At 42.9% G+C, this 22,634-nt stretch overlaps 1 protein-coding gene across 1 annotated transcript in view; it reads right to left on the bottom strand.

The window, feature by feature from the left end:
* The window catches only part of LOC119648536 (transmembrane protease serine 9-like), a 45,893-nt gene extending 23,470 nt beyond the window's left edge, over positions 1 to 22,423 (bottom strand). The window contains exons 1-4 of the mRNA XM_038050304.1: positions 22,071 to 22,423; positions 10,904 to 11,076; positions 4,364 to 4,462; positions 3,996 to 4,310 (exon numbers count right to left, since the gene is read on the bottom strand). Coding sequence (XP_037906232.1) covers positions 3,996 to 4,310; positions 4,364 to 4,462; positions 10,904 to 11,076; positions 22,071 to 22,384 — 901 coding nt within the window. The 5' untranslated portion in view covers positions 22,385 to 22,423. The remainder of the gene's footprint in view (positions 1 to 3,995; positions 4,311 to 4,363; positions 4,463 to 10,903; positions 11,077 to 22,070) is intronic.
* Positions 22,424 to 22,634: the final 211 nt, after the last annotated feature.

Here is a 22,634-nt window from a genome sequence, read left to right as displayed (position 1 = left end):
CATCAGGAGCGAATTAGAATTAGAAACGGTGGTGGAAGACCTCAACACAATCGTCATTGACGCATATGAGGCCAGCTGTCCGGCCAAGACAGTCAAGTCATCAAGGGATGTACCATGGTGCAACAGAAACTTAGCCAGAATGAGAACGGAGGTACGAAAACTCTTTAACCGGGCAAAACGAACCGGGGACTGGCGGAGGTATAAAAATGCACTGACTACGTATAGCAACGCCATCAGGGAAGCGAAACGGAACAGCTTTAGGGAATTCTGTGAAGGGATTGAACAGATCACAGAAGCAACTAGGCTGTACAAGGCTGTAGCCAAAGACGGGAGAATATCCTCTGTCTGCTTGAAAAAGGAAGATGGGACATTCACCGAGAATGAGGAGGACAGGGTACACCTGCTTCTCAGAACTCATTTCCCGGGGTCCTACCCCTCGGCGGCAGGCGACAATAATCTGCCTGACACCCCAACAACGAATAAAAGGGGAAGGAAAGAGAGCTGGAAACTAGCAAAAGAGGTATGCTCAGAAGCTAGGCTAAGATGGGCAGTGGGAACCTTTCAACCAATGAAATCTCCCGGAGCAGATGGCATTTTCCCTGCACTTATCCAGAGGGGCCTAGGAATTATCCTAGAGTCTCTTCTGAGGGTGGTAAGGGGGAGCATAGCACTGGGTTACATACCAAGGGCATGGAGACGGGCAAAAGTGGTCTTTATTCCGAAGGCGGGTAAAAAGGATCCTTTTCACCCTAAATCTTTCAGACCAATCTGCCTAACATGGTTCGTACTCAAAACGGTGGAGAAGGTCATAGACAACTATATTAGAACTAACGTTCTAAAGCGTAATCCCTTACATAACTGTCAACACGCTTACCGGGCAGGAAGGTCAACTGAAACTGCTCTGTATCAGCTGACAGAGGTACTACGGGACGCCATTGAAACAAAAGAAATTGCACTGTGCGCGTTTTTGGATATCGAAGGAGCATTCGACAACACATCGCACACAGAGATACGGGATGCCCTGAGCCGCAAAGGAGTGGGAAACACCCTGGCACTCTGGATGGGCAAAATGCTAGAAAGCAGACAAATAGAGGTACAAACAGGTACAAATTCTATTATCATGAACACCACTCAAGGCTGTCCACAGGGCGGAGTACTATCGCCGCTGATGTGGAGTATGGTAGTGGGTGAACTCCTGGACGTGTTAACTAATACTGGAATACAAGTCCAGGGCTACGCGGACGACATTGTTCTAATCTGTAGGGGCAAATATGAAGATACCCTATGTGATAGAATCCAAACTGGATTAAGGGTTACTAGTGCCTGGTGCAGGAAGGTGGGACTGCGGATCAACCCAACCAAAACCACCATAGTACCATTCACTAGGAGGCGTAAGCTGGACCACCTGAAAGCCATAACATTACATGATATGGAGGTGAAACGAGAAAGAGAGGTCAAATACTTGGGAATCACGCTAGACCAAAAATTACTCTGGAAGACACATGTCGGAAACACTTGTCGGAAAGCCACGAGGGCTCTGATGACTTGCAGATCCATAGCAGGAAAAAAATGGGGTTGTAGCCCGAAGATACTACTTTGGATATATACTGCAATAGTAAGACCAATGATTACCTATGGAGCGGTAATCTGGGCAGAAAGAACCCAACTCAGCACACAAGCCAGGGAATTACATAAGCTCCAAAGGCTGGCTTGCGTGTGTATCAGTGGGGCAATGAGGACATGCCCAACGGCATCCCTGGAGGTCCTTCTGGGATTAACCCCTCTCCATCTGCACATACAGATGCAGGCAAGGAGATCAATATTCAGGATGGCCGGTAGCATGAGTGAGGCGGGGAGCTGCCTAAATCGAAGGAAGATCGATATCCTTTCTAGGCGGTATCCCGAATTACTGATACCGAGGGACAACATGACAACGAGGTTTCACTTCGATAAGAAGTTTGAAACACGTTGGAGTAACAAGACAAACTGGGAAAGCGTGGCTGTGACATACGGCTTAAACCAGCAACTGATTACTTGGTACACTGACGGATCCCTCACAGCAGAGGGAGCGGGTGCCGGTGTCATTGATCCAAGGAAAATGTACTTTGAGCCAATGGGCAGGTACACTAGCATATTCCAGGCGGAAATTTACGCCATAGACAAATGTGCCTCCTTTAATCTGCAAAGGAACTACAGGGGGCAGAACATAGCTATTCTCACCGATAGCCAAGCAGCGATCAAGGCACTTAGGTCCAACCAGGTGAACTCTAAACTGGTATGGGAATGCCTTGAGAGACTGAATACACTCGGCTCGTCCAACAAGGTCTGGATACTTTGGGTTCCAGGCCATGCTGGGCTGGAAGGCAATGAGGCAGCGGATGAACTAGCCAAGAAGGGAGCAGGGATGCCTTTATACGGGCCAGAACCCTTCTGTGGAATCGGAAACGGTTTCATGGCTATGAATCTAAGAAACGAAGAAAAACGGTTGAGGGAACTATATTGGGCGGGCCTACCAGGGATGGAGCAGTCCAGGGTGCTTATTGGGGGATACGAACCCATGCGCACAAAGGATTGCTTAAACCTCACCAAAAAGAACCTCCGAATCATAGTGGGAATTCTCACTGGTCATTGTCGGCTGAACTACCACCTAGGGAAGCTAGGGATATCTACGGACACTGCCTGCAGGTTCTGTGAGGAGGAGGACGAAACCTCTATGCACGTCCTGGGACAGTGTCCAGCACTTGTGCAAAGTAGGTCGATACATCTGGGAGAACACTTAATACCAGATGCAAAGCTGAAACTTCTGGAAGTGGGGAACATACTAAAGTTCCTAACGGTTACTGGCCTGCTTGAGATACTATGATCAACAGGTACACTATAACCAGTAAAAGGAGCACAATAGTTCTTCAAGGACGCGGTGCGACTTTCCCTTAACAAAATAATAATAATAATAGTTTTTATTGAGTTTTGAAAAAAGAAAGTTATGCTGCCGCACCCTGTATTTAAGGTAAGATAATGATAAAGTAGAAAGTTATCGATTTCTATTAGAGAAAAGTGCGATAGTTGTTAGAATATAAGAGCAATTATATGTTATGTTTCGGGAATTTTCTAATATTACCTTGGACTGGGTTCCGTTGCTACTTCCAAGTTCTAATTTAATTTCTGAGTCGAAATTCTTGAAAGTATCTATTATTTATGAGTCAAAAGAAGTGCATCAAATGGACCATATGTATGACATTTACGGGAGAGTGAGAAAACGGCTGCGCTTGGGTCAATGCGAGGCATTAAGGTTGAAAGGCTTACCCCAGAAATGCTAGAGTTAGAGGAAGTGTGGGATACAGTGAATACGACCATCAGCTGACTTACTAATTAGCTGTGGGGGAAGGGTGGTCATGCCATGGTCTACGGTGCTCTTACCACCCTACAAAATGATCTCTGCTGACCGCTTTTACTTGCTTGCTCTGTCAAGTAATGTGATAACGGTTCCTGATACCGGGCGGGTAGGGGTGGTTTCAGCGGGATAAACCACCGCACTGTGGCTTCTAGTACACTTCTTCCCTATAAAAAAGGCTGGCATGTAGTCAAACACAGACTAAATTTCCGCAAGACCTTAAAATGGTGCGTGTTCAGGCAGGTGTGATCTTCTCCATGAAGTTGTTCATTTACAGCTGCAATGATTTCCTTGGAAATTCGGTACTTGCACATCGATTTAAGCAGTTTCTCTGTTATCAAAACATTACTAAGAGTAATAATCGATCATAAACGCCTTATCGGTTATTGAAATAAAATCCAAATTTATCTTACCAAACTTTTATTAAAGATAATTATACCATATACGGCTTATTTGATGAGAGTCATCATAATTTATTGAAACTTAATTACATACAATTATCGATACTTTGGACATTTTCATTTATGGTTTTAGAGTATCTGCAGTCTACGATCTAAAACGCTTATCTTTAAATCTTTTGTTGAGAAAAAAATTACATGGATCTAATTTATAATTGCAATGCCCGTAGCTTGTGAGATCCAATCCAGATATTTGGACACTCGAGCATGCATAGTAGCCCATCCTGAAACGCAGCCCACTGGATTGATGAAAGACGTTACGCCAACTAGGATGCGAGTACCGTCTTTCTTTTCGTACATGAGTGGCCCTCCATCATCATGAGTACAAACTCCTTGTCCAAGCCCTGTACTTGTGCAAATATTGGTTTCAAATACAATGTTAAGGTAGAAATGCCGACAAACAGGAAGCGGTAATACTCGAAGTTTCGCATATCGAAGGAGGTTTGTGATGCTTGTGCTGTCTACGGGAAGATGTTGGTTAGTCAGGAAATGAATTACAAAAAAGGTGACATACTGTCGTAAATATAACCCCATCCGGTGGCTGTAACAACGTCATTCTCCAAGTCAAGCTCATCATCTGATCGACTGGGTAGTGCGATTGGTTTTATCCTGTCTGCAATAGAGTAAAAGAAGAGGTTAAAATTTTGTAATTTACTACTACAAGAAACATCAACGTGCGTGTCATCCCTACCCAGATTCCCGCTATTAAGGCTCAACAGGACTGGAGAGGCGACCAACGTAAGAATCATATAAAGACAACATTCAAAGGCCCGCATTAAAGCGGTAATGCGTTTTAACACAAAGTGTGTGCGACCATGCATTTGGCATTAATTTTCCCGCTGAAATCACAATTGGAACTACTTGAGTCTTCTGTAGTCTCTATATCTGCTTCATATTGTCCACGGCAGGATCATAATTTCCGATGTTTGTATGTTATTTAAAAGTGAACCGGTACAACAGTATGCCTACATCAATTATAAAGCACGTTCGTTTTCTTGAAAATCAGCACTATGATCACCTGTGTAAGCGACGGCATGGAGTGGCCAAAGAGCAGTTTAACAGGATTATTTTCCAATATTCTCTACAGGGTATACTTACACCCTCTTATTACTCAGACCTTACTAGCCCATTATATTCGAAATCAGTGCAACTAGACTATTGTTTACGATAACTGTCCGCCTATCCTTCAAACGATCGCCAAACACTTATGTAGGTTTTGCCCTTAGGAGCTCATGCATTTCAACTTTGGTTCCCATTTACACTTGGTGGGGTATAGCCCGCCACCACCCCTACATCGTTCATGGCACACTGGAGTGCACTTAAGCTCCCTCCAGGACTTCCTGAGACGAACGCAGTCCTCCACTACTGTTCAGTCCTTTTGGGACTCATCCCTGATGTGTGATTTATCCAGTGCCACTTCCGTCTTTCGATCACAAGGCCTGTGAACCAGCCAAGTTGTTCGTTTGATATATTGCAGTATCAGGCCAACGTACTCCGACAACACGACAAAGACCTGGAGCTTCCAAATAACTGCGGTGATAACTTTCCATGTGCTACTCACATATAGCAACACAGCCAGAATACTAGCACAAGCAAGCTCCAACTGTATCGTGGTGATGTGATGACTATATTTCCAGCAGCGAAAACGGATCTAGTGCTGTTAATGCGTCGGCCGACATCAAGTTCATTGCTACCGTTGGCAAAAACAACACTCCCTAGATATATAAATTGATCGGAACCTTTCATATTTTAGCATTAATTCAGATAGATAGAATGCGATAAGCCATCAGTCTAAGAACCTTGGTTTTGTTCATGTTTGTCGTCTATCCAACTCTACTTGCCTCTTTTTAAAAATTCAGCGACCTTCGGCCAAGGTTCATGACTCGGCGAGAGAGCAAACAGGTAGCAGCAGCTCAGTCGAGATATTTGGGGAAATATGTGGATCATTTCATCAATTTTTTTTTGGGGAAAAAAACGTGCTCACTCATTTAAAATACAAATCTTTTACTAAAAACTTGAATGAAAATAAAAAAAATTAACGAAAATATACATATTTGGGTTGGGTGGTTTCTGAGAATGTCCCTGTGATGAGTATTAAGTTTTCACTTTCTAGCCCCGCCCTCCCTCTTCACAATTAATGCCAAAACTAGTACGGTCTTGGAAAGTACTAATTGAACCCTTCAATTCACCTAAAGGAAACTGTTTTTTTCCAGCATGGGTAATTTTTCGTACGCGCATACGCAAAAATTCAAAGCCTACCCCGGCGTAAAAGTTTTTGGCGGTAATGTCAGCAAAAATTCGAAGGAACCAGAAAAGGATTCCTTGCTTGAGCTGAAAAAAATCAGCTTGAGCAAAATCTATGGCTTTCGTAATCAAGTTAAGAACTCAGACCCAACGTGAAGTCTACAGTGAAGTAAGGAGGAGAGAGGAGACTACCGCACTACCTTCAAAGAACAATTTGAGTTGGGTCTTCTCCATTGCAAATTTGAGAGAAGCCTATGTCGGTTGGAAAAATTCAAACATTATGGGTTATTTGTGGTCTGAGAGAACAGACCGATTAAAGAGACGCTAAAGGTACGGGATGAAAGACCATATTGCCAAACAGGGCAATAGGGAGCCTAGATTCATATTGTGCGAAAGAAAGGAAGGAAGAGCGAGAATCTAGAAAGGCCTTAATTGTAATCCCTGCAGAGTCGCGTTACTACACTTCACTCAAAATAATATTGTCCTAATTTGAAGGCATACTAGGCAATTTTGTTCCTATTGCAAGGAGGCGAAGTTCAAGAGTGATTGCCGATGATTTTATTGAATGGGTCCATCGAATCTGTGAGACTAACGCAAAGGGTCGACGAAAAAATGAACACAATCCTCATAACCAAGCGCTGGAAACGAAACTGGATTCATATTAGAATTGAGGAACATATCATCACTTTCAACAAATTCTTGGGAGTAGTGATAGACAGGAAGCGCAGTATTAAGCAACAGTTGCAGTATGCTTATAGCAAAGCAGCCATGGCGAGTATGGCCCTAGCAAGAAAGATGTCGAAAGACGTTTGTTGTTCTTAAAAAAGAAAAAAAGTAGACGGACAGACAGACATTCATTCGATTTTAATGTTTTATTTCAAACAAAATTTTAAAAACCAGTATCGCTATTAGGGGTTTGAGGAAATATTAATTGTGGGTGCTCTAGACCTCATGGTTTTACGGGAGGATATACCGTAACCGGTGCAGGAAACTCTGAATTTTGTTTTGATTTAAATACGTTAGTAACCTTTACTCCCCATCTCGATATCTGATTAAATATGATTAGCTAATAATACTAATATAGTTAGTATTTTTTTAGAAATTGACTAGAAACCCCCTACCTTACAACCACCATTATTTGCACCAGTATCGGCCGTAATATAGACCAAAACACTGCCAAGTTTAGTAGAAATCGCACTATTACTAACAAAGTTACAATAGGTCAAAGTTGCCGCTTTTGTGCAAATTAATTACAATCTAAGACTTTGAGTGCTAGAATCACACTAAAGGGAACACTCTGCCAAACATGCTTAAATATTACTACTATAGTTAGGTAGAAATGCCCACTCAAATATTCTTATTCTTATTGAAGTTTTAAACGTGTTTTTCAAGTTATTGTATTTGGTAGCTCAGAAAGTACTTTTCTAGTCTTACTAAAAGATTGCACAAACCTACTGGTACCTTCTAGTTGAACCTAAGAAATGTAAAAAAAATATTATTAAAAGAAAATATTTTTTTACTGAAAATTCGCACGTTTTCGTTTAAAGCTTAAATTTTTAATGAAATGTGATAGTTTATAACATTTCATAAGTTTAACTAGAAACAACAAACAACAAATTGTAAAATTTTTATTTTTTCAGACAAACAAACATTGTGCGGTCTTTGAAACAAGCGAAACATATTCTCGCTATTTTGCTTTTCAAGGGCAAAACAAAACTGGAATGTGTGGAATTTCCAAAAAAAACCTTAAAATTGTCCTGGTAATTTACAGATATTTATCTATCCTTTTAAATTCCTATGGCCTGGGAATAAGCTGGATAGCGATAATTTGGAACAAAAGCGCAATCTTCACCAAAACAATGTTGAAATTTTTCATCGAGATGAAAGTTACCTATCTATGATTAACTTTAGTTAAAGCTGTCCATCAGAGAAAAGATTAGAACTGATAATTTCTGTTTGGTGGTCAAAGGGTAGTATAGGTCCCAGGGCGAAACGTGGATTGGTACCCACGATGGAGCATAAAACCTGGGAAATGCCTGCTGAACCAATACAACGGATCAACGAACGATTTGCGCATTTTCTCATGGAACGTGCGCTCCTTGTACAGAGATGAAGCTGATGAGCAGCCAGCTGATACCCTGTCCCAATATAGGACTGATATAACAGCGTTACAAAAGATGCGATGGACAGGGATCGGTTTCCTGGAGAAGAGCCACTACACCATATATTATAGCGGTCATCCAGTAAACCATGTGTTCGGAGTAGATTTCTTAGTCAGCTAAAATATGAAACCTGCTATTATCGGCTTTGAAAACATAAGCAAACGGCTATGCACTCTGCGCTTGCCAGGCAAGTTTAGAAATATAAGCCTTATTAACGTTCACGCCCCTACAGAGGAGACTGCATAGTCGGAGAAAGATACCTTCTACGAGGCAGTAGAACGAACCCTCGAAGCCTGTCCCAGATAGGATATTAAAATCATACTTGGGGATTTTAACAGCCAAGTAGGGAAGGAGCCCGTATTCAGGCGATACGCTGGCTCCCATAGCTTACACGAAAAAACAAAATGATAACGGACTGCGGATTATTCAATTAGCAGCATTACACGAAATGGTTGTTAGAAGTACCTGGTTTGCACGGAAAGCGGTCCACAAACATACACGGACCTCTCCAGAGGACCTGGAGATGAAGAACGAAGAAGATGACGATGAAGAACGTTATCATAGATTCGGCCACAAGCATACTTGGCCCCAGTCGCAAAAGGAGTCGGAACGGCTGGTTTGATGATGAATGTAAGCTAGCAACGGAACGAAAGAATGCCGCATACCGAGTAATGTTGCATTCTCAAAGAACGCGGGCACGCCTAGATACTTATCACGAACTCCGTCGAGCGGAGAGAGAAGTTCATAGACGGAAAAAGCAAGCCTGGGAAAACCAACAAGTCTGTGAACTAGAAAAGTACAGGGAGCAACCGCACCAGGCGCGGAAGTTTTACCAACAAGTCAACAGGATGAAGCCTGTTGAAAAGATGAGGGAAATCTGATTTCCGACAGAATGGGCATATTAGAGCGATGGGTTGAGTACTTTGATGAACTACTGAACAACCAGAACATCGGCGAGTTGGAGGTCCGCCAACTGAAGACGACGGACAAATACTGCCACAACCAAGTTTAGGAGAAACAGGCCGTGCTCATCGGCTAAAAAATCATAAGTGGCCAGGAGCAGATGGAATTACAGCCGAATTGGTTAAATATGGACCAGTTACACCAAGTGGTTCATCAACTTGTGCTCAAGGTATGGGACAGCGAATCAATGCCTGACGATTGGCAACGAGGCATTATCTGTGTCATACATAAAAAGGGAGATATCACACAGTGCAGCAATTATAGAGGTATCACGTTGCTGAGTACCATCTATAAGACATTCTCCACTATCTTGCTAGGCCGGATAGCCCCATACGCTGTTCGAATATGGACAACAGTTGCACCATCTGTTAATCGACTTTAAAGCCGCCTATGATAGCATAACCAAGGTAAAACTGTACACGGCCATGAGAGAATTCAGTATCCCGACGAAATTAATAAGACTGACTAGGTTGACCCTGACCAATGTGCGAGGCAAGATAAAAGCAGCAGGATCACTCTCAAGATCATTCGATATCAATAACGGTCTACGACAATGGGATGCCATATCACGCGTCCTCTTTAACCTGGCCCTCGAGAAACTGATCCGTGATGCTGAGGTAAATGCAAGAGGTACGATCCTCTTCAAGTCCACCCAACTACTGGCCTATGCTGACGATATCGACATCATGGGAAGAACCACCCGAGACGTACAAACTGCCTTCATCCAGATCGAGCGGGCGGCGCGAGATCTTGGGCTGCACATCAATGAAGGCAAGACAAAGTATATGGTGGCAACGTCGGCACCGAAGACGAATCAACCAACAACATCAAACCGCACTGGTCAAACACGAAGAAGAAAATCACAACCGATAACAGCTACGATGATGAAATCCGCGCACGATTGTTGTCAGCCAACAGAGCCTATTTCAGCTTACAAAAACTGTTCCGCTCGAAACGTCTCACCATAGGGTCAAAGCTCTTACTGTACCAGACAATGATCTTGCCTGTCCTCATGTATTCCTCGGAAACTTGGGTTCTTAGCAAGAAAAATGGCGAACTCTTGGCCGCGTTCGAGAGAAGAATCCTCCGAAGAATTTTTGGCCCCCTACATGAGGAGGGACGATTCCGTAGCCTACACAATGACGAAATCTATAAGCGATACCATGACCGTCCTGTTGTGGATAAAATCCGGCCCAATAGGTTACGGTGGGGGGGTCACTTAATCCGTATGGATGAGGATGATCCCACCCGGAAAGTCTATAAGGGCAATATCTATGGTAGGAAAAGAAGGCGAAGCAGACCCTGCCTAAGATGGAGCGATGGCGTAGGTCAGGACGCCAGACAGCTTTTGGGGATATCGAATTGGTGGACCTCGACGCAAAAGCACGATGTGTGGAGTTCCTTATTAAGGCTGGCCTAGACCGGATACCGGTTGTTTCGTCGTTGATGATGAATTTCTGTTTTATGAATTTCGCCTGTATAGTTATACTATATATAGTGAACCAATTTGTTTTTAAGAGAAAATATCTGAAATCGCGTAACGACGACGGAACCAACCCTATCCCTAAACAAACAAAAATTTTATGAAAGCAAATATTGCTAGTCTATATACTCGTATGTACACATTACGAAAAAAGAAAAAGATACATCGGAATTTTTTTGAAGTCTCTTTCTTCTATAATTACCTCTGAATTGTATTTTCTCCGGTAATGGAACCAAGGCAATATCATTAGCAAAAATGGCGAAATTCCAATCGGGATGAATTATGATATCCTCAAAGAAAACCTTGAATTCTAACTGGCTCTCTTCATCCTCGCGTATATTGTGTGCTCCTAAATACAAATGAACGAACATACAGCTGTAAATAAAATGAAGAAAATACATTTAGGAAATATTAACAAGGATCCAATTGAATTTCACATTTCTCAACAATTTCTTCCATTTACGAATTCTTATGAATATTCCGAACACATTACCATTTTACCATGAAGTTCGAGTTTAAGGGGGGTTACCTTACATGCAAAAGGGGGAAGGCGTAATTTTTATAACCGAATACAGTTACGTGGTGTCAAATGAAAAATCGATTAGTATTTATGGAAGGTCTGCACATTTAAAATAAGAGTCAATTCTCAGAAGGTGCACAACCGAAAAACCTACAAAACGTGGTCCATCTTGGCGGCATAGCAGAAGCATCTTCAAATCTTCTAGGATCTTTGGATGGTTTGCATAACGACAAAATTTCAAAAACCCCATGGGAAAAAATCACAAGGGGTTAAAGCGGGAGAGTGGGTCAGACACTCTAAAACGCCCCTAATCGAGATGAGACGCTCTAGGAAGGGTAACATGTTTACATACCTATCCGAATTCACTGTCACTGCGACTTCATTTTCATCAAAGAACCAGGAACCAATAATTCCAGCTAAGGAAATTGCACACCACACTATGGGGCAGGAGGGCTGATGTCACCCCAGTAGCGCAAGTTTTGTTTTTTGAGGGATCCACACAAATAAAAATTTCAACAACAAAAAAAAAAACACATTTATCCGAGAAATGAAACCACGTTCCATTTATATGTAGCTCGTAGTGTATATACGGTTAATATACCCGATAGCTGAGTGGTTAGAACGCAAGGCTGTCGTACGGAAGGTCGCGGTTCAAATATCACTGGTGGTAGTGGAATTTGTATCGTGATTTGCCGTCGGATACCAGTCGACTCAGCTGTGACCTGAGTCAAATCAGGGTAATAATCTCGGTCGAGTACAATGCTGACCACATTGCCTCCTACAGGCTAATCTGTAGTGTACCGTTAAGGTCTTGAATGAAGTGCTCTAACACACTTCAAGGCCCTGATCCAATATGGATTGTTGCGCCAACGATTGCTATTATTATACCCGATATTCAATTTGATATACGCTAACATTTTATCTCTTAGGGAATAGCAGTTTGACGCGGAACCGCTAAATTTAGTACACTATAAGTTTATTAATAATAGTAGAATTTCCACCAAACTTTCCAGATTGCTGCTTCGTATTAAATTCTACAATTGACAGAGCTAAGTTCCACTTTTATTTACCTTATTTGAGTAATTGTCGTAAAGGAGAGTATTTCGGAGCCTAAATACCATGTACGTAAATCACAATAATTTTGTTCAGATTTTTCGGTAGGGTAGTTTCTAAAAATGGTTTCTTGATGTAACCTCGCCTCTCTGCACTCATCCCCTTTACAATCAATGTCAAAACTAATGGCTTCGGAAAGTACTAATCGAGACCTTTCATTTGATATCCCACATGGCTATATTCAGTGGAAAACAAATTTCCAACCCTCTTTTAGGTGATTTGGAACCCCCCCGCCCCCTAAGTTCAACGTACACCAATGTGTGGGGTTCACAGTTCCAACCTTTTATAGAATTTCATGTGAATAGGTGTAATCGTTTCTGAGAAAGTGTGTGTACAGACAGGTAGACAGCTGATTTGCATATGGGGAAGGAGGCGTTCAAATGTAGTACCACTTTACCGAGAACACCGATAACAAAACTAAACAGTCACCGCGAATGTTCAAGACGGGCGACAGTAGGAGCTACTCTAGGGCCGAGGAAGAGACTCATTCAAAACAGGCTCATTAACTCTGAGATCTCCACCAATGTCAAGGACGGTGAAGGATAAATCACATGGAAGGACAATAAATACCAAAGCTTAAGGAGCGTATAAAAGGAGTAATCCCATTAGGGCTCATAAATAGAAGAGCACTGATCCAGGCGATTACCCCTTCATCCAGCTTGCGGCAAACATAGTTGAACTGTCTGAGTTTACCAAGGACAAGCACGATCTGCACCAAGCCATAAAAAATATAGCGAAGGCTATTGGAGTCCTTGAAAAATATACGGCGGGAGGAGGAAAGGAACTCTAAGGAGATGTTAAAGCCTACTGTCCGAACAATGTCACAACCGATCGAAGTGACGCCTAACCGTATTGCCATTGAATAACGCCAAATAAACGAGTACGCGGAAAAGAAGTGCCCCTCTAAATAATCAACAGGCGCTTAGAAGAAAAAAAGGCGGACAAGCGGTCCGAAAACCGGCGCTAAAAGCTCAGAAAGAGGAAAGCATGCAACTAAAGTATGAACGTCGGCTAGTGTTGCGAAGCTCGAGGCGAACCAAAACAATGGATAAACTAGTTAGGTAATAATAATAATAATCATTGAAGGGTGTTGGGGCACTTCGTTCAAGACCGTAACGATACACTACAGTACACTGTAGGAGGCAATGTGGTCAGTATTGTGCTCGCCCGACATTATTGCCCTGATGTGACTCAGGTACTCATTCACAGTTGGGTTGACTGAGATTTGAATCGCGACCTTCCGTTACGATAACCCAGCTTTCTAACCACTTGATCCATCCGGACAAACTAGTTAGTGTCCAACAAAGAAGTAAAAAGAAAAGCAACTGGGCAAATTCGTTCAAAGGCGATTGTTGTCTCCGGCAAGGGTAATCTGTCCTACGCCGGAATACTCAAAAAGGTCAAAGCTGATCCCGACCTAAAAGATCTGAGCGAAAATGTGAACGAAATCCGAAGAACCCAGAAAGGGGATCTCATGTTCGAGTTGAAAACATCTAGCAAAGGGAGAATGCCGCAGAGTGTGACCAAGAACATAAGATCTAGATACAATGTAAAGATCTCGATGAAATGATATCGAAATTTAAAATTTCCACTGCCTTGAACGAACAATTTAAGTTGGAAAAACTAGCAGAGGGGACGATTGTTAGTTTATGAAAAGCCTATGTGGGTACTCAAATGGCCATATTGCGAGTATCATCGGAGGCAATGTAGAAGTTGTTGGCCGCTGGAATAGTTTGATAGGTGACTTGGTTGGTGGTATAAGAGAACAGATCTCGCTAAAGACGTACTTCAAATGGGTCATGTTTGGGCACTTTGCGAAAGCATGCGCCAGCGGGATTGATCGATGCAGAAGGTGTGTGGAGAAAGGCCTTATTGCCTGGGAGTGCAACAGGGATTTCAAATAAACCTCAATTGTTGCAGGATCGTTCTACTCTGCCAGGTTGTATATAGTATAGCAATTAAGTATTAGTACTAATGAAGGAGGCACGTGGTCCGCGCAACAAGTGTATACTAAAGGACAATAAAAATTACAGAATAAGGAAAAAACCTAGTTCTTTTATTAATTTATGTATATAGCATGCTGCCCCCAAACCTAGATCAATGAGCAGGACAGGCCCCGGCCCTGACAAAAAATGTACAAGGGTACTTCACGCATGGATAGCGTCAGGACGTATGTAAATTAGTCCGAGCAAAATAAATACTCGTCTAAACGCTAAATATTGGCACCCTAACAGGAAACACTGACAAAACTCGCAAGAGCCATCCGGAAAAGGCGTATTGGTATCTGCGCTCTACAAGAAACCCGATGGTATGGTATCAAAAGCTGCGATAGATAACGCGAAGAGGGTAAAAAAGGCTACAAATTCTTCTATGCTGGTAGCCCACATGCTTAGTAGGGTGTTGGCATTGCCATCCCTGAGGGTTCCCCTAACGCCATTAGAGAAGTCTAACGATTTGATGACCGACTGCTGAACCTCCCCATTCTTATTTTTCTTCAGCCTTTGTCCCGCTCACAAGCGGGGTCGGCTCGTCATGATCGGTTTCGCCATTTGGCTCTACCGAAGCTCACCATTATATCAGCTAATCGCACTATTCACTTATTCGTCGCATAAGCATCACAAACAGGTCGACCTGATGCGGAAAAAGAGGTGTTCTGTGAACTTCTCGATGCAGTCGACTTTGCGGACACCCATGACCTTGTAATTATGAGTACATGGTTCATCAAACGATTATTTCAGTTTCCTACATTTTATAGTAGGAATCATCATCATCAACGGGGCAACAACCGGTATCAAGTTGGAAACACAGTTCACTAAGTGAGCTATGTCGCCCTCGGGGTCACCAAGCCAGGTAAGTGGTTTGTCAACCGAGATACTTGGCTTTGGGACGACGATGTCCAAATGAAGATCCATGAATAGAAACGCCCCTACAAAAAGTTTCTCGACCATGAAACACGAGCGGTCCCTTACAAAGATCCTTACGATGAAATAGACACTCGAAAGGGGAGATATATCTGTTTCGAGTTGTCAAAAGTCGACATCAATGAACAAGATATCGAACACTGTTCTGTTAATGAGAAGAAAGGTACTTTGCTAACCGATCGACGAGATCCGACGGATAGATGGCAGCAATATTTTCAGCAAATTTGTCCATCCTCCACTTCCAAAAGTACTGACGACATTTTGAGTTACCTCACCTGTCTGCGCGATTGAAGGCGAAGAAGCAATAAAACGAATGAATTCAGGAAAAGCAACGGGACCTGACGACATTGCATCTGAGCTCCGGAAAGCGAAGAGCTGGGACCCAACACTGTTACTCAGTAAGTTCTTCAATCGAATTATTGAAGAAGGTTGAACATCATCTGACTGGAAAGAAAACATGACAGTTCCAGTAAAGGGAAAAAAAGGTAATCCAGAAGAATGTTCGAATTGCCGCCCAATCCGGTAGCTTTCCCCTAGAATGAAGATTTTTGAATGCATTCTTGACAACCGTATTCACGAATTCGTTCAAATAACCGTGAATCAAGCAGTTAGATATATGTATTTCTGGCCAACGAAGGTGATTTTAACTCGCTTCGGAAAGAGCGTCTCGCTCGGTTGTAGACCTAACTTTCGTTAGCCCTGTATTGGCGCGTGGTATGTCCTCGTGCGTCGGCGAACGCTACTCCCACAGCTATCACCAGGAAATTTTCATTGAACTATGCGGGGAGCCATAATGTGGAGAACAATCATGCATGAAATCGAAAAAGATTTCAGGCTCATCTGCAAAAGCTTTGGATGAGCACAGAGGTGTGATTATACAAACCTAATAAAGCAGGCGTCTCTACGGGGAGAACTGTCCATGTGGTATAATGTATCACCAAAGCATGTGATGCGTCCAAGCTCTCGGACTGTATATTGAATTGATCAGGGACAAAAAGGATACGCCTATAACGCCCTTAAGTTCGCCATCCATTCAGCACAACTGCCGCCAAGTGGCTTTCCTATATAGCACTAGCGCTGCAACCAACTACAAGCAACTACATATTTTGATATTTTATCAGGTGGATACAAACGAACTGAGTTCATTATATAGAAATGACACGCGACACTGCAAAAATTCTCTGCCAGGCAACTCGGATGTGTCGCGTCGCGTAGCTAAACGTCGCATCGCGCAGTATCGCTCAAGTGTTTATTGCTACCTACAAAAGCATATAAACATATTTTGACAGGCAAAGCAAAATGTCCTATATCAGGTTTATGTCGACCGCCGAAATGAAGCGTGAATTTCCCGTTCCGAACGGCATTCCAATGGCTTCGCTAAAAGGGCGAGAATTGAAGGCTTTACATGAGATTTTTTAAGAAACCGAAGATTTATGGACTCGGTATGGCAAATTAATTATGGTTAATAATCACTTTCTAATTTCTAAATTAATTTTTCTTGAAACTGCATATTGAAAATTGAATGCCACCCTAGTCCAAAATCTTTCCAACCAAATTCTTTGAAATTTTCATGACTTATTCCGACGGTATTTCTGCGGTTCGCAAACTAGGATAATTGTAATTTATCGGGCCGTTTTTTCTATGAATTAAAGAAGGCGGAATAGAACACCAAAATTTACATGAAAAAAAATTTAACAAGACAATTTTCAATATTTTTTAATAATCCTAGTTTGCAGTGGTATAGTCCACACGTTAAAATGTCGTTTTTTTCTCAAAGATGAACAAAGCGGCCTCTAGCGCAACACCTGAAAAACACCATTTTTTTGGAGATGGGTGTATATGTTACTGCGTAGCCTAATAATGAGCCACGATATCCGCCTGAAAAATAGGCTACGTAAGCCCAAGATATCAATAAATATATGGTGAAAAATTCGCATTTGAACCTTTATTCAGCAGAGGAAAACAACTTGAACACTGGATGACCCTCTTAAGAAGTTCTGTTCAGAAGCTTACGGAATTGTGACGGGACTATTCAAAGGCGGTTCATCACCGTAGATTACGTGGCAAGATGGTAATCTTGCTTAAAATCAGCCCGGGGTTATTCCCTCATCAAAAGGGAAATCTGCCAACTTCCAACAAAACCTTAAAAAGGAAGTTATGCCGCCGCACTCAGTATTATTAATAAAACTGTAATACATACTTCCAAGAATGGAGGGGTTTAATAAAAACTGATATCTTTCTCCAAACACCTCGACTACGCTGATGACATCTGTTTGCTTTCCCACAGTGTCATAAATCTTGTCAAATGGTTCTAGATTTGACAAGCAAAACAAGTCTGAAAATAAGTACCAACAAAACCAGGATTCTCAGTTTGACGGGTCATCATACTCTCCCTATTTGCATTAATGAAGAGAGCATCGAAGGCGGAAGGGAGCGTGGTTGCTGCGATCACTACGTCATTTCAACGCCAAGATCAAGTTGATCTTATTCTGTGCTTTGGTTTTTCTATGCTGCAATATGGGAGTAACACATGTAACACATGGAAAGTAACCACCACTGTTACTAAAAAACAGTAACCCTTCGTTACCATTTGAGGTGTCAATTTCCAAAAAAAGAACCCGGTCGCATCATAATTGGCAAGTTACATAATAAATCATACTTGCAATTTCCCTTTCGTTACACCTTAGTGATTTTTTGAGTGAACCAAAGGTAAACGATTTTATCGACTATACTAAATGTTTCTTTGTCGCATCATGTCAAGAACACCTTAGAAGAATGTCGTTTACTCTCACAGATTGCTGTTTGTAATTTTTACCGGCAAGGTTTATATTGTATGTCCCCGCTTTTCTATTCAGTTCATCATTTGCGCGCTGGTGATTCCTTTTTTCCTTACGGGAATTTATCCCGCAGTTGCCTGCTTTTGTTATTCTATTATACCAGGGCTTCGGTAGTTTGTAGGTTTTACCTTTACCGGTTGGCATAGAGACAAGTTGATAAAAATTTGGTCAGGTTTGCAGCGTGCAGCTTTCGGAAAATATGTCGTTGAATTTCTCCTCATCAAATATCTTCGAACTCCACCGCTTCGCCCGATATGTTATTATCTTACGATAAAATTATACTAAAAAGTCTAAGTATAAGTGTAGATCATTATCTCATTAACGCAACGCAAAAGCAACATCAACCTCTGAGGCCATCCTTCCTTTGCGAAGGAGGTGCTTTCAATATTAACTATAACGTCTAGCAACGAAAAGACTTCTAGCAGCATCAACTCTGCGTTATTTAAAAATTTGGTTCCTTACTAGGTAGATCAACTGTTGAAGTCCCATATGCCATCAAACACCTTGGAAACTACTGAGTGTCCTGCATCCGTTGTTAATTGCAACTCCGAACACAATTCGCTCATGACTTTTTCGAAAACTACTACCTTGGTGGTCAAAAGGGTAGTATAGGTCCCAGGGCGAAACGTGGATTGGTACCCACGATGAAGCATAAAACCTGGGAAATGCCTGCTGAACCAACACCAATAGCTCTACTACCACACCCTATCTGCACCTCCACGTGGTGACCGCTGGGAGCTATTTCTTAACGAAAAGCTGCAGACGGAAAAGTATGAAGGCGAGTCTCCCGCGCCTAAAAACGGGACAAATTGTACCAACTAGTCCTCCAGGTTGGGGGTTGGGTAGAGCTGACAACCCTACACGGAAAACAACTTGTTACGAAGCCACAACAGGAGCCCCGGACTGGACGGACTTTAGAACTGTACAGAGATGAAGCTGACGAGCAGCTACCCGATACCCTGTCCCAATACAGGGCTGATATAACAGCGTTACAAGAGATGCGATGAACAGGGGCCGGTTTCCTGGAGAAGAGCCACTACACCATATATTATAGCGGTCATCCAGTAAACCATGTGCTCGGAGTAGGTTGCTTAGTCAGCCAAAAAATGAAACCTTATCGGCTTTGAAAACATAAGCAAACGGCTATGCACTCTGCGCTTGCGAGGCAAATTTAGAAATATAAGCCTCATTAACGTGCACGCCCCTACAGAGGACTGCAGAGTTGGAGAAGGATACCTTCTACGAGGCAGTAGAACGAACCCTCGAAGCCTGTCCCAGATAGGATATCAAAATCATACTTGGATATTTTAACAGCCAAGTAGGGAAGGAGCCCGTATTCAGGCGATATGTTGGCTCCCATAGCTTACACGAAAAAACAAATGATAACGGACTGCGGATTATTCAATTAGCAGGGTAACACGAAATGGTTGTTAGAAGTACCTGGTTTGCGCGGAAAGCGGTCCACAAACATACGTGGGCCTCTCCAGACGGGGCCACTTTCAACCAAATTGACCACGTGTTGATCGAACACCGCCACCTCTCAGCCTTGATGAATGTCAGAAGATATAGGGGGCCAACATAGACTCGGATCACTATCTCGTTGGCATGGTGCTCCGAGCTCGAATAACAATACCACCTAGAATCCCCTCTGACAATCAGGTAAGAGTGAACACTGAAGCCATCCACAACACAATCCTCCATGACACCTATGAAAGGGAAATGGATGCCGCCATAACCGCAGTCAACAGAGGACATGAAGCTGAAGCATCAACAGATGATCTTCACAACCACCTGAGGAACGCTATCGTTGATACGACCACAAACATACTTGGTCCCAGCCGCAAAAGGAGTCGGAACGGCTGGTTTGAAGATGAATGTAAGCTAGCAACGGAACGGAAGAATGCCGCATACCGAGTAATCTTGCATTCTCAAAGAACGCGGGCACGCGCAGAGACTTATCACGAACTCCAGCGAGCGGAGAAGCGACTCCACAGACGGAAAAAGGAAGCCTGGTAGAACCAACAAGTCTGTGAACTAGAAAAGTACAGGGAGCAACCGCACCAGGCACGCAAGTTTTACCAACAAGTCAACAGGATGAAGCCTTATACACCTCGATGCTCATCCTGCCGAGACAAAGAGGGAAATCTAATTTCCGACAGAATGGACATATTGGAGCGATGGGTTGAGTACTTTGATGAACTACTGAGCAACCAGAACATCGGCGAGTTGGAGGTCCCACCAACTGAAGACGATGGACAAATACTGCCACCACCAAGTTTAGGAGAAACAGTCCGTACAATTCATCGGCTAAAAAATCATAAGTCACCAGGAGCCGATGGAATTACAACCGAATTGGTTAAATATGGAAGCGATCAGTTACACCAAGTGGTTCATCAACTTGTGCTCAAGGCAACGAGGCATTATGTGTCTCGTACATAAAAAAGGAGATATCACACAGCGCAGCAATTGTAGAGGTATCAAGTTGCTGAGTACCATCTATGAGATATTCTCCACTATCTTGCTAGGCCGGATAGCCCCATACGCCCAGAACATCATTGGCCCATACCAAAGAGGCTTTACTCCAGGCAAATCGGAAACGGATCAGATTTTCTCTCTGCGGCAAGCGATGGAAAAACTGTTGGAATATGGACAGCAGTTGCACCATCTATTCATCGACTTTAAAGCCGCCTATGATAGCATAGCCAGGGTGAAACTGCACACGGCCATGAGAGAATTCGGTATCCCGACGAAATTAATAAGACTGACTAGGCTGACCCTGACCAATGTGCGAGGCCAAATAAAAGCAACAGGATCACTCTCAACACCATTCGACATCAACAACGGTCTGCGACATGGGGATGCGCTATCATGGGTCCTCTTTAACCTGGCCCTCGAGAAAGTGATCCGTGATGCTGAGGTAAATGCAAGAGGTACGATCCTCTTCAAGTCCACCCAACTACTGACCTGTGCTGACGATATCGACATCATGGGAAGAACCACCCGAGACGTACAAACTGCCTTCATCCAGATCGAGCAGGCGGCGCAAGGTCTTGGGCTGCACATCAATGAAGGCAAGACAAAATATATGGTGACAACGTCAGCACCGAAGACGAATCAACCAACAACATCAAACGGCACTGGTCAAACACGAAGAAGAATAAGGATAGGAGAATACAACTTTGAGACCGTTGACAATTTCTCCTATCTAGGGTCGAAATCACAACCGATAACAGCTACGATGATGAAATCCGCGCACGGTTGTTGGTTGCCAACAGAGCCTATTTCAGCTTACAAAGACTGTTCCTCTCGAAACGTCTCACCATAGGGTCATAGCTCTTACTGTACAAGACTATGATCTTGCCAGTCCTCATGTATTCCTCAGAAACTTGGATTCTTAGCAAGCAAAATTGCGAACTCTTGGCCGCGTTCGAGAGAAGAATCCTCCGAAGAATGTTTGGCCCCTACATGATGATGGACGATTCCGTAGCCTACACAATGACGAAGTCTATGAGCGATACCATGACCGTGCGGTTGTGGATAAAATCCGGCTCAGCTGGCTGCGGTGACTGGGTCACCTAGTCCGTGTGGGTGAGGATGATCCAGCCCGGAAAGTCTATAAGGGAAATATCTCTCGTAGACGGCGATGACGTAGGTCAGGACGCCAGACAGATTTTACGGAAATCGAGTTGGTGGACCTCGGGGCAAAACCGGATGCCTGGAGTTCCTTACTAAGGCAGGCCTAGATTGGATGCCGGTTGTTGCGCCGTTGATGATGATGATATGCATATTTTGCGCAGTGCGTAAACTACAACACCAATCGTATATAGATATCTAAAGTTCTGCCCGCAAAGTAACCCTGATCGTTGATGCCGCGGCTAATTTTCACCAGGGATGTAAACTTTTGAAAACTGCATTGTATTTAAGTAACTCAATTAAACTGCGGGTATTAAAACGAACACATTATTATTCCATACTTACTCATCTACACAATGCGCAGCAGTCAAAACATATTGATCTGAAATCAAGGAACCACCACACCAGGTCCCAAAGTTTGGTACGATCCCGACATGATAGGGATACTCTCCAATGGGTGCAATTTCACCCCCCACGATTCTCTCCGAAGGTGGGACACTATGCAATACTCTTCGAGGTAAATGCAATCTATACACTTCAGGCAATGCGTCTGGCATTTTCAAGTTATCCCAATCCACTTCACTTCTTAAGCCATTTTTCACTGAATTTCCCACTGAAATAATAAACACTAATAAAACTAGCAAAGTATTTGCCGCCATTGTTGGGTCAGTTGGACAAGTCGAAATGTATAGAATTTGACTGAAAAGTTTAAGCGGTTTAACACCGACTTTTATAGAAGAAGAGTTAATTTCAGATTAGATTATTTACTGCAAATGTTCGTTTGTTGATTCGAAATGAAAATATAATCGTATAATTAGTACATTATTATATGGTTTTTATGGCATAAATTAATTGCTGCATAATAAACCTTCAAAATCATGTTATCATTTGGTCAATTTAGACATCCTA

Source organism: Hermetia illucens, chromosome 2 (assembly GCF_905115235.1).
Source record: "Hermetia illucens chromosome 2, iHerIll2.2.curated.20191125, whole genome shotgun sequence".
In the NCBI taxonomy this organism is placed as follows: domain Eukaryota; kingdom Metazoa; phylum Arthropoda; class Insecta; order Diptera; family Stratiomyidae; genus Hermetia; species Hermetia illucens.
The sequence above is the reverse complement of the archived record's forward strand: the minus strand, read 5'-3'. Positions and strand labels throughout refer to the sequence as shown.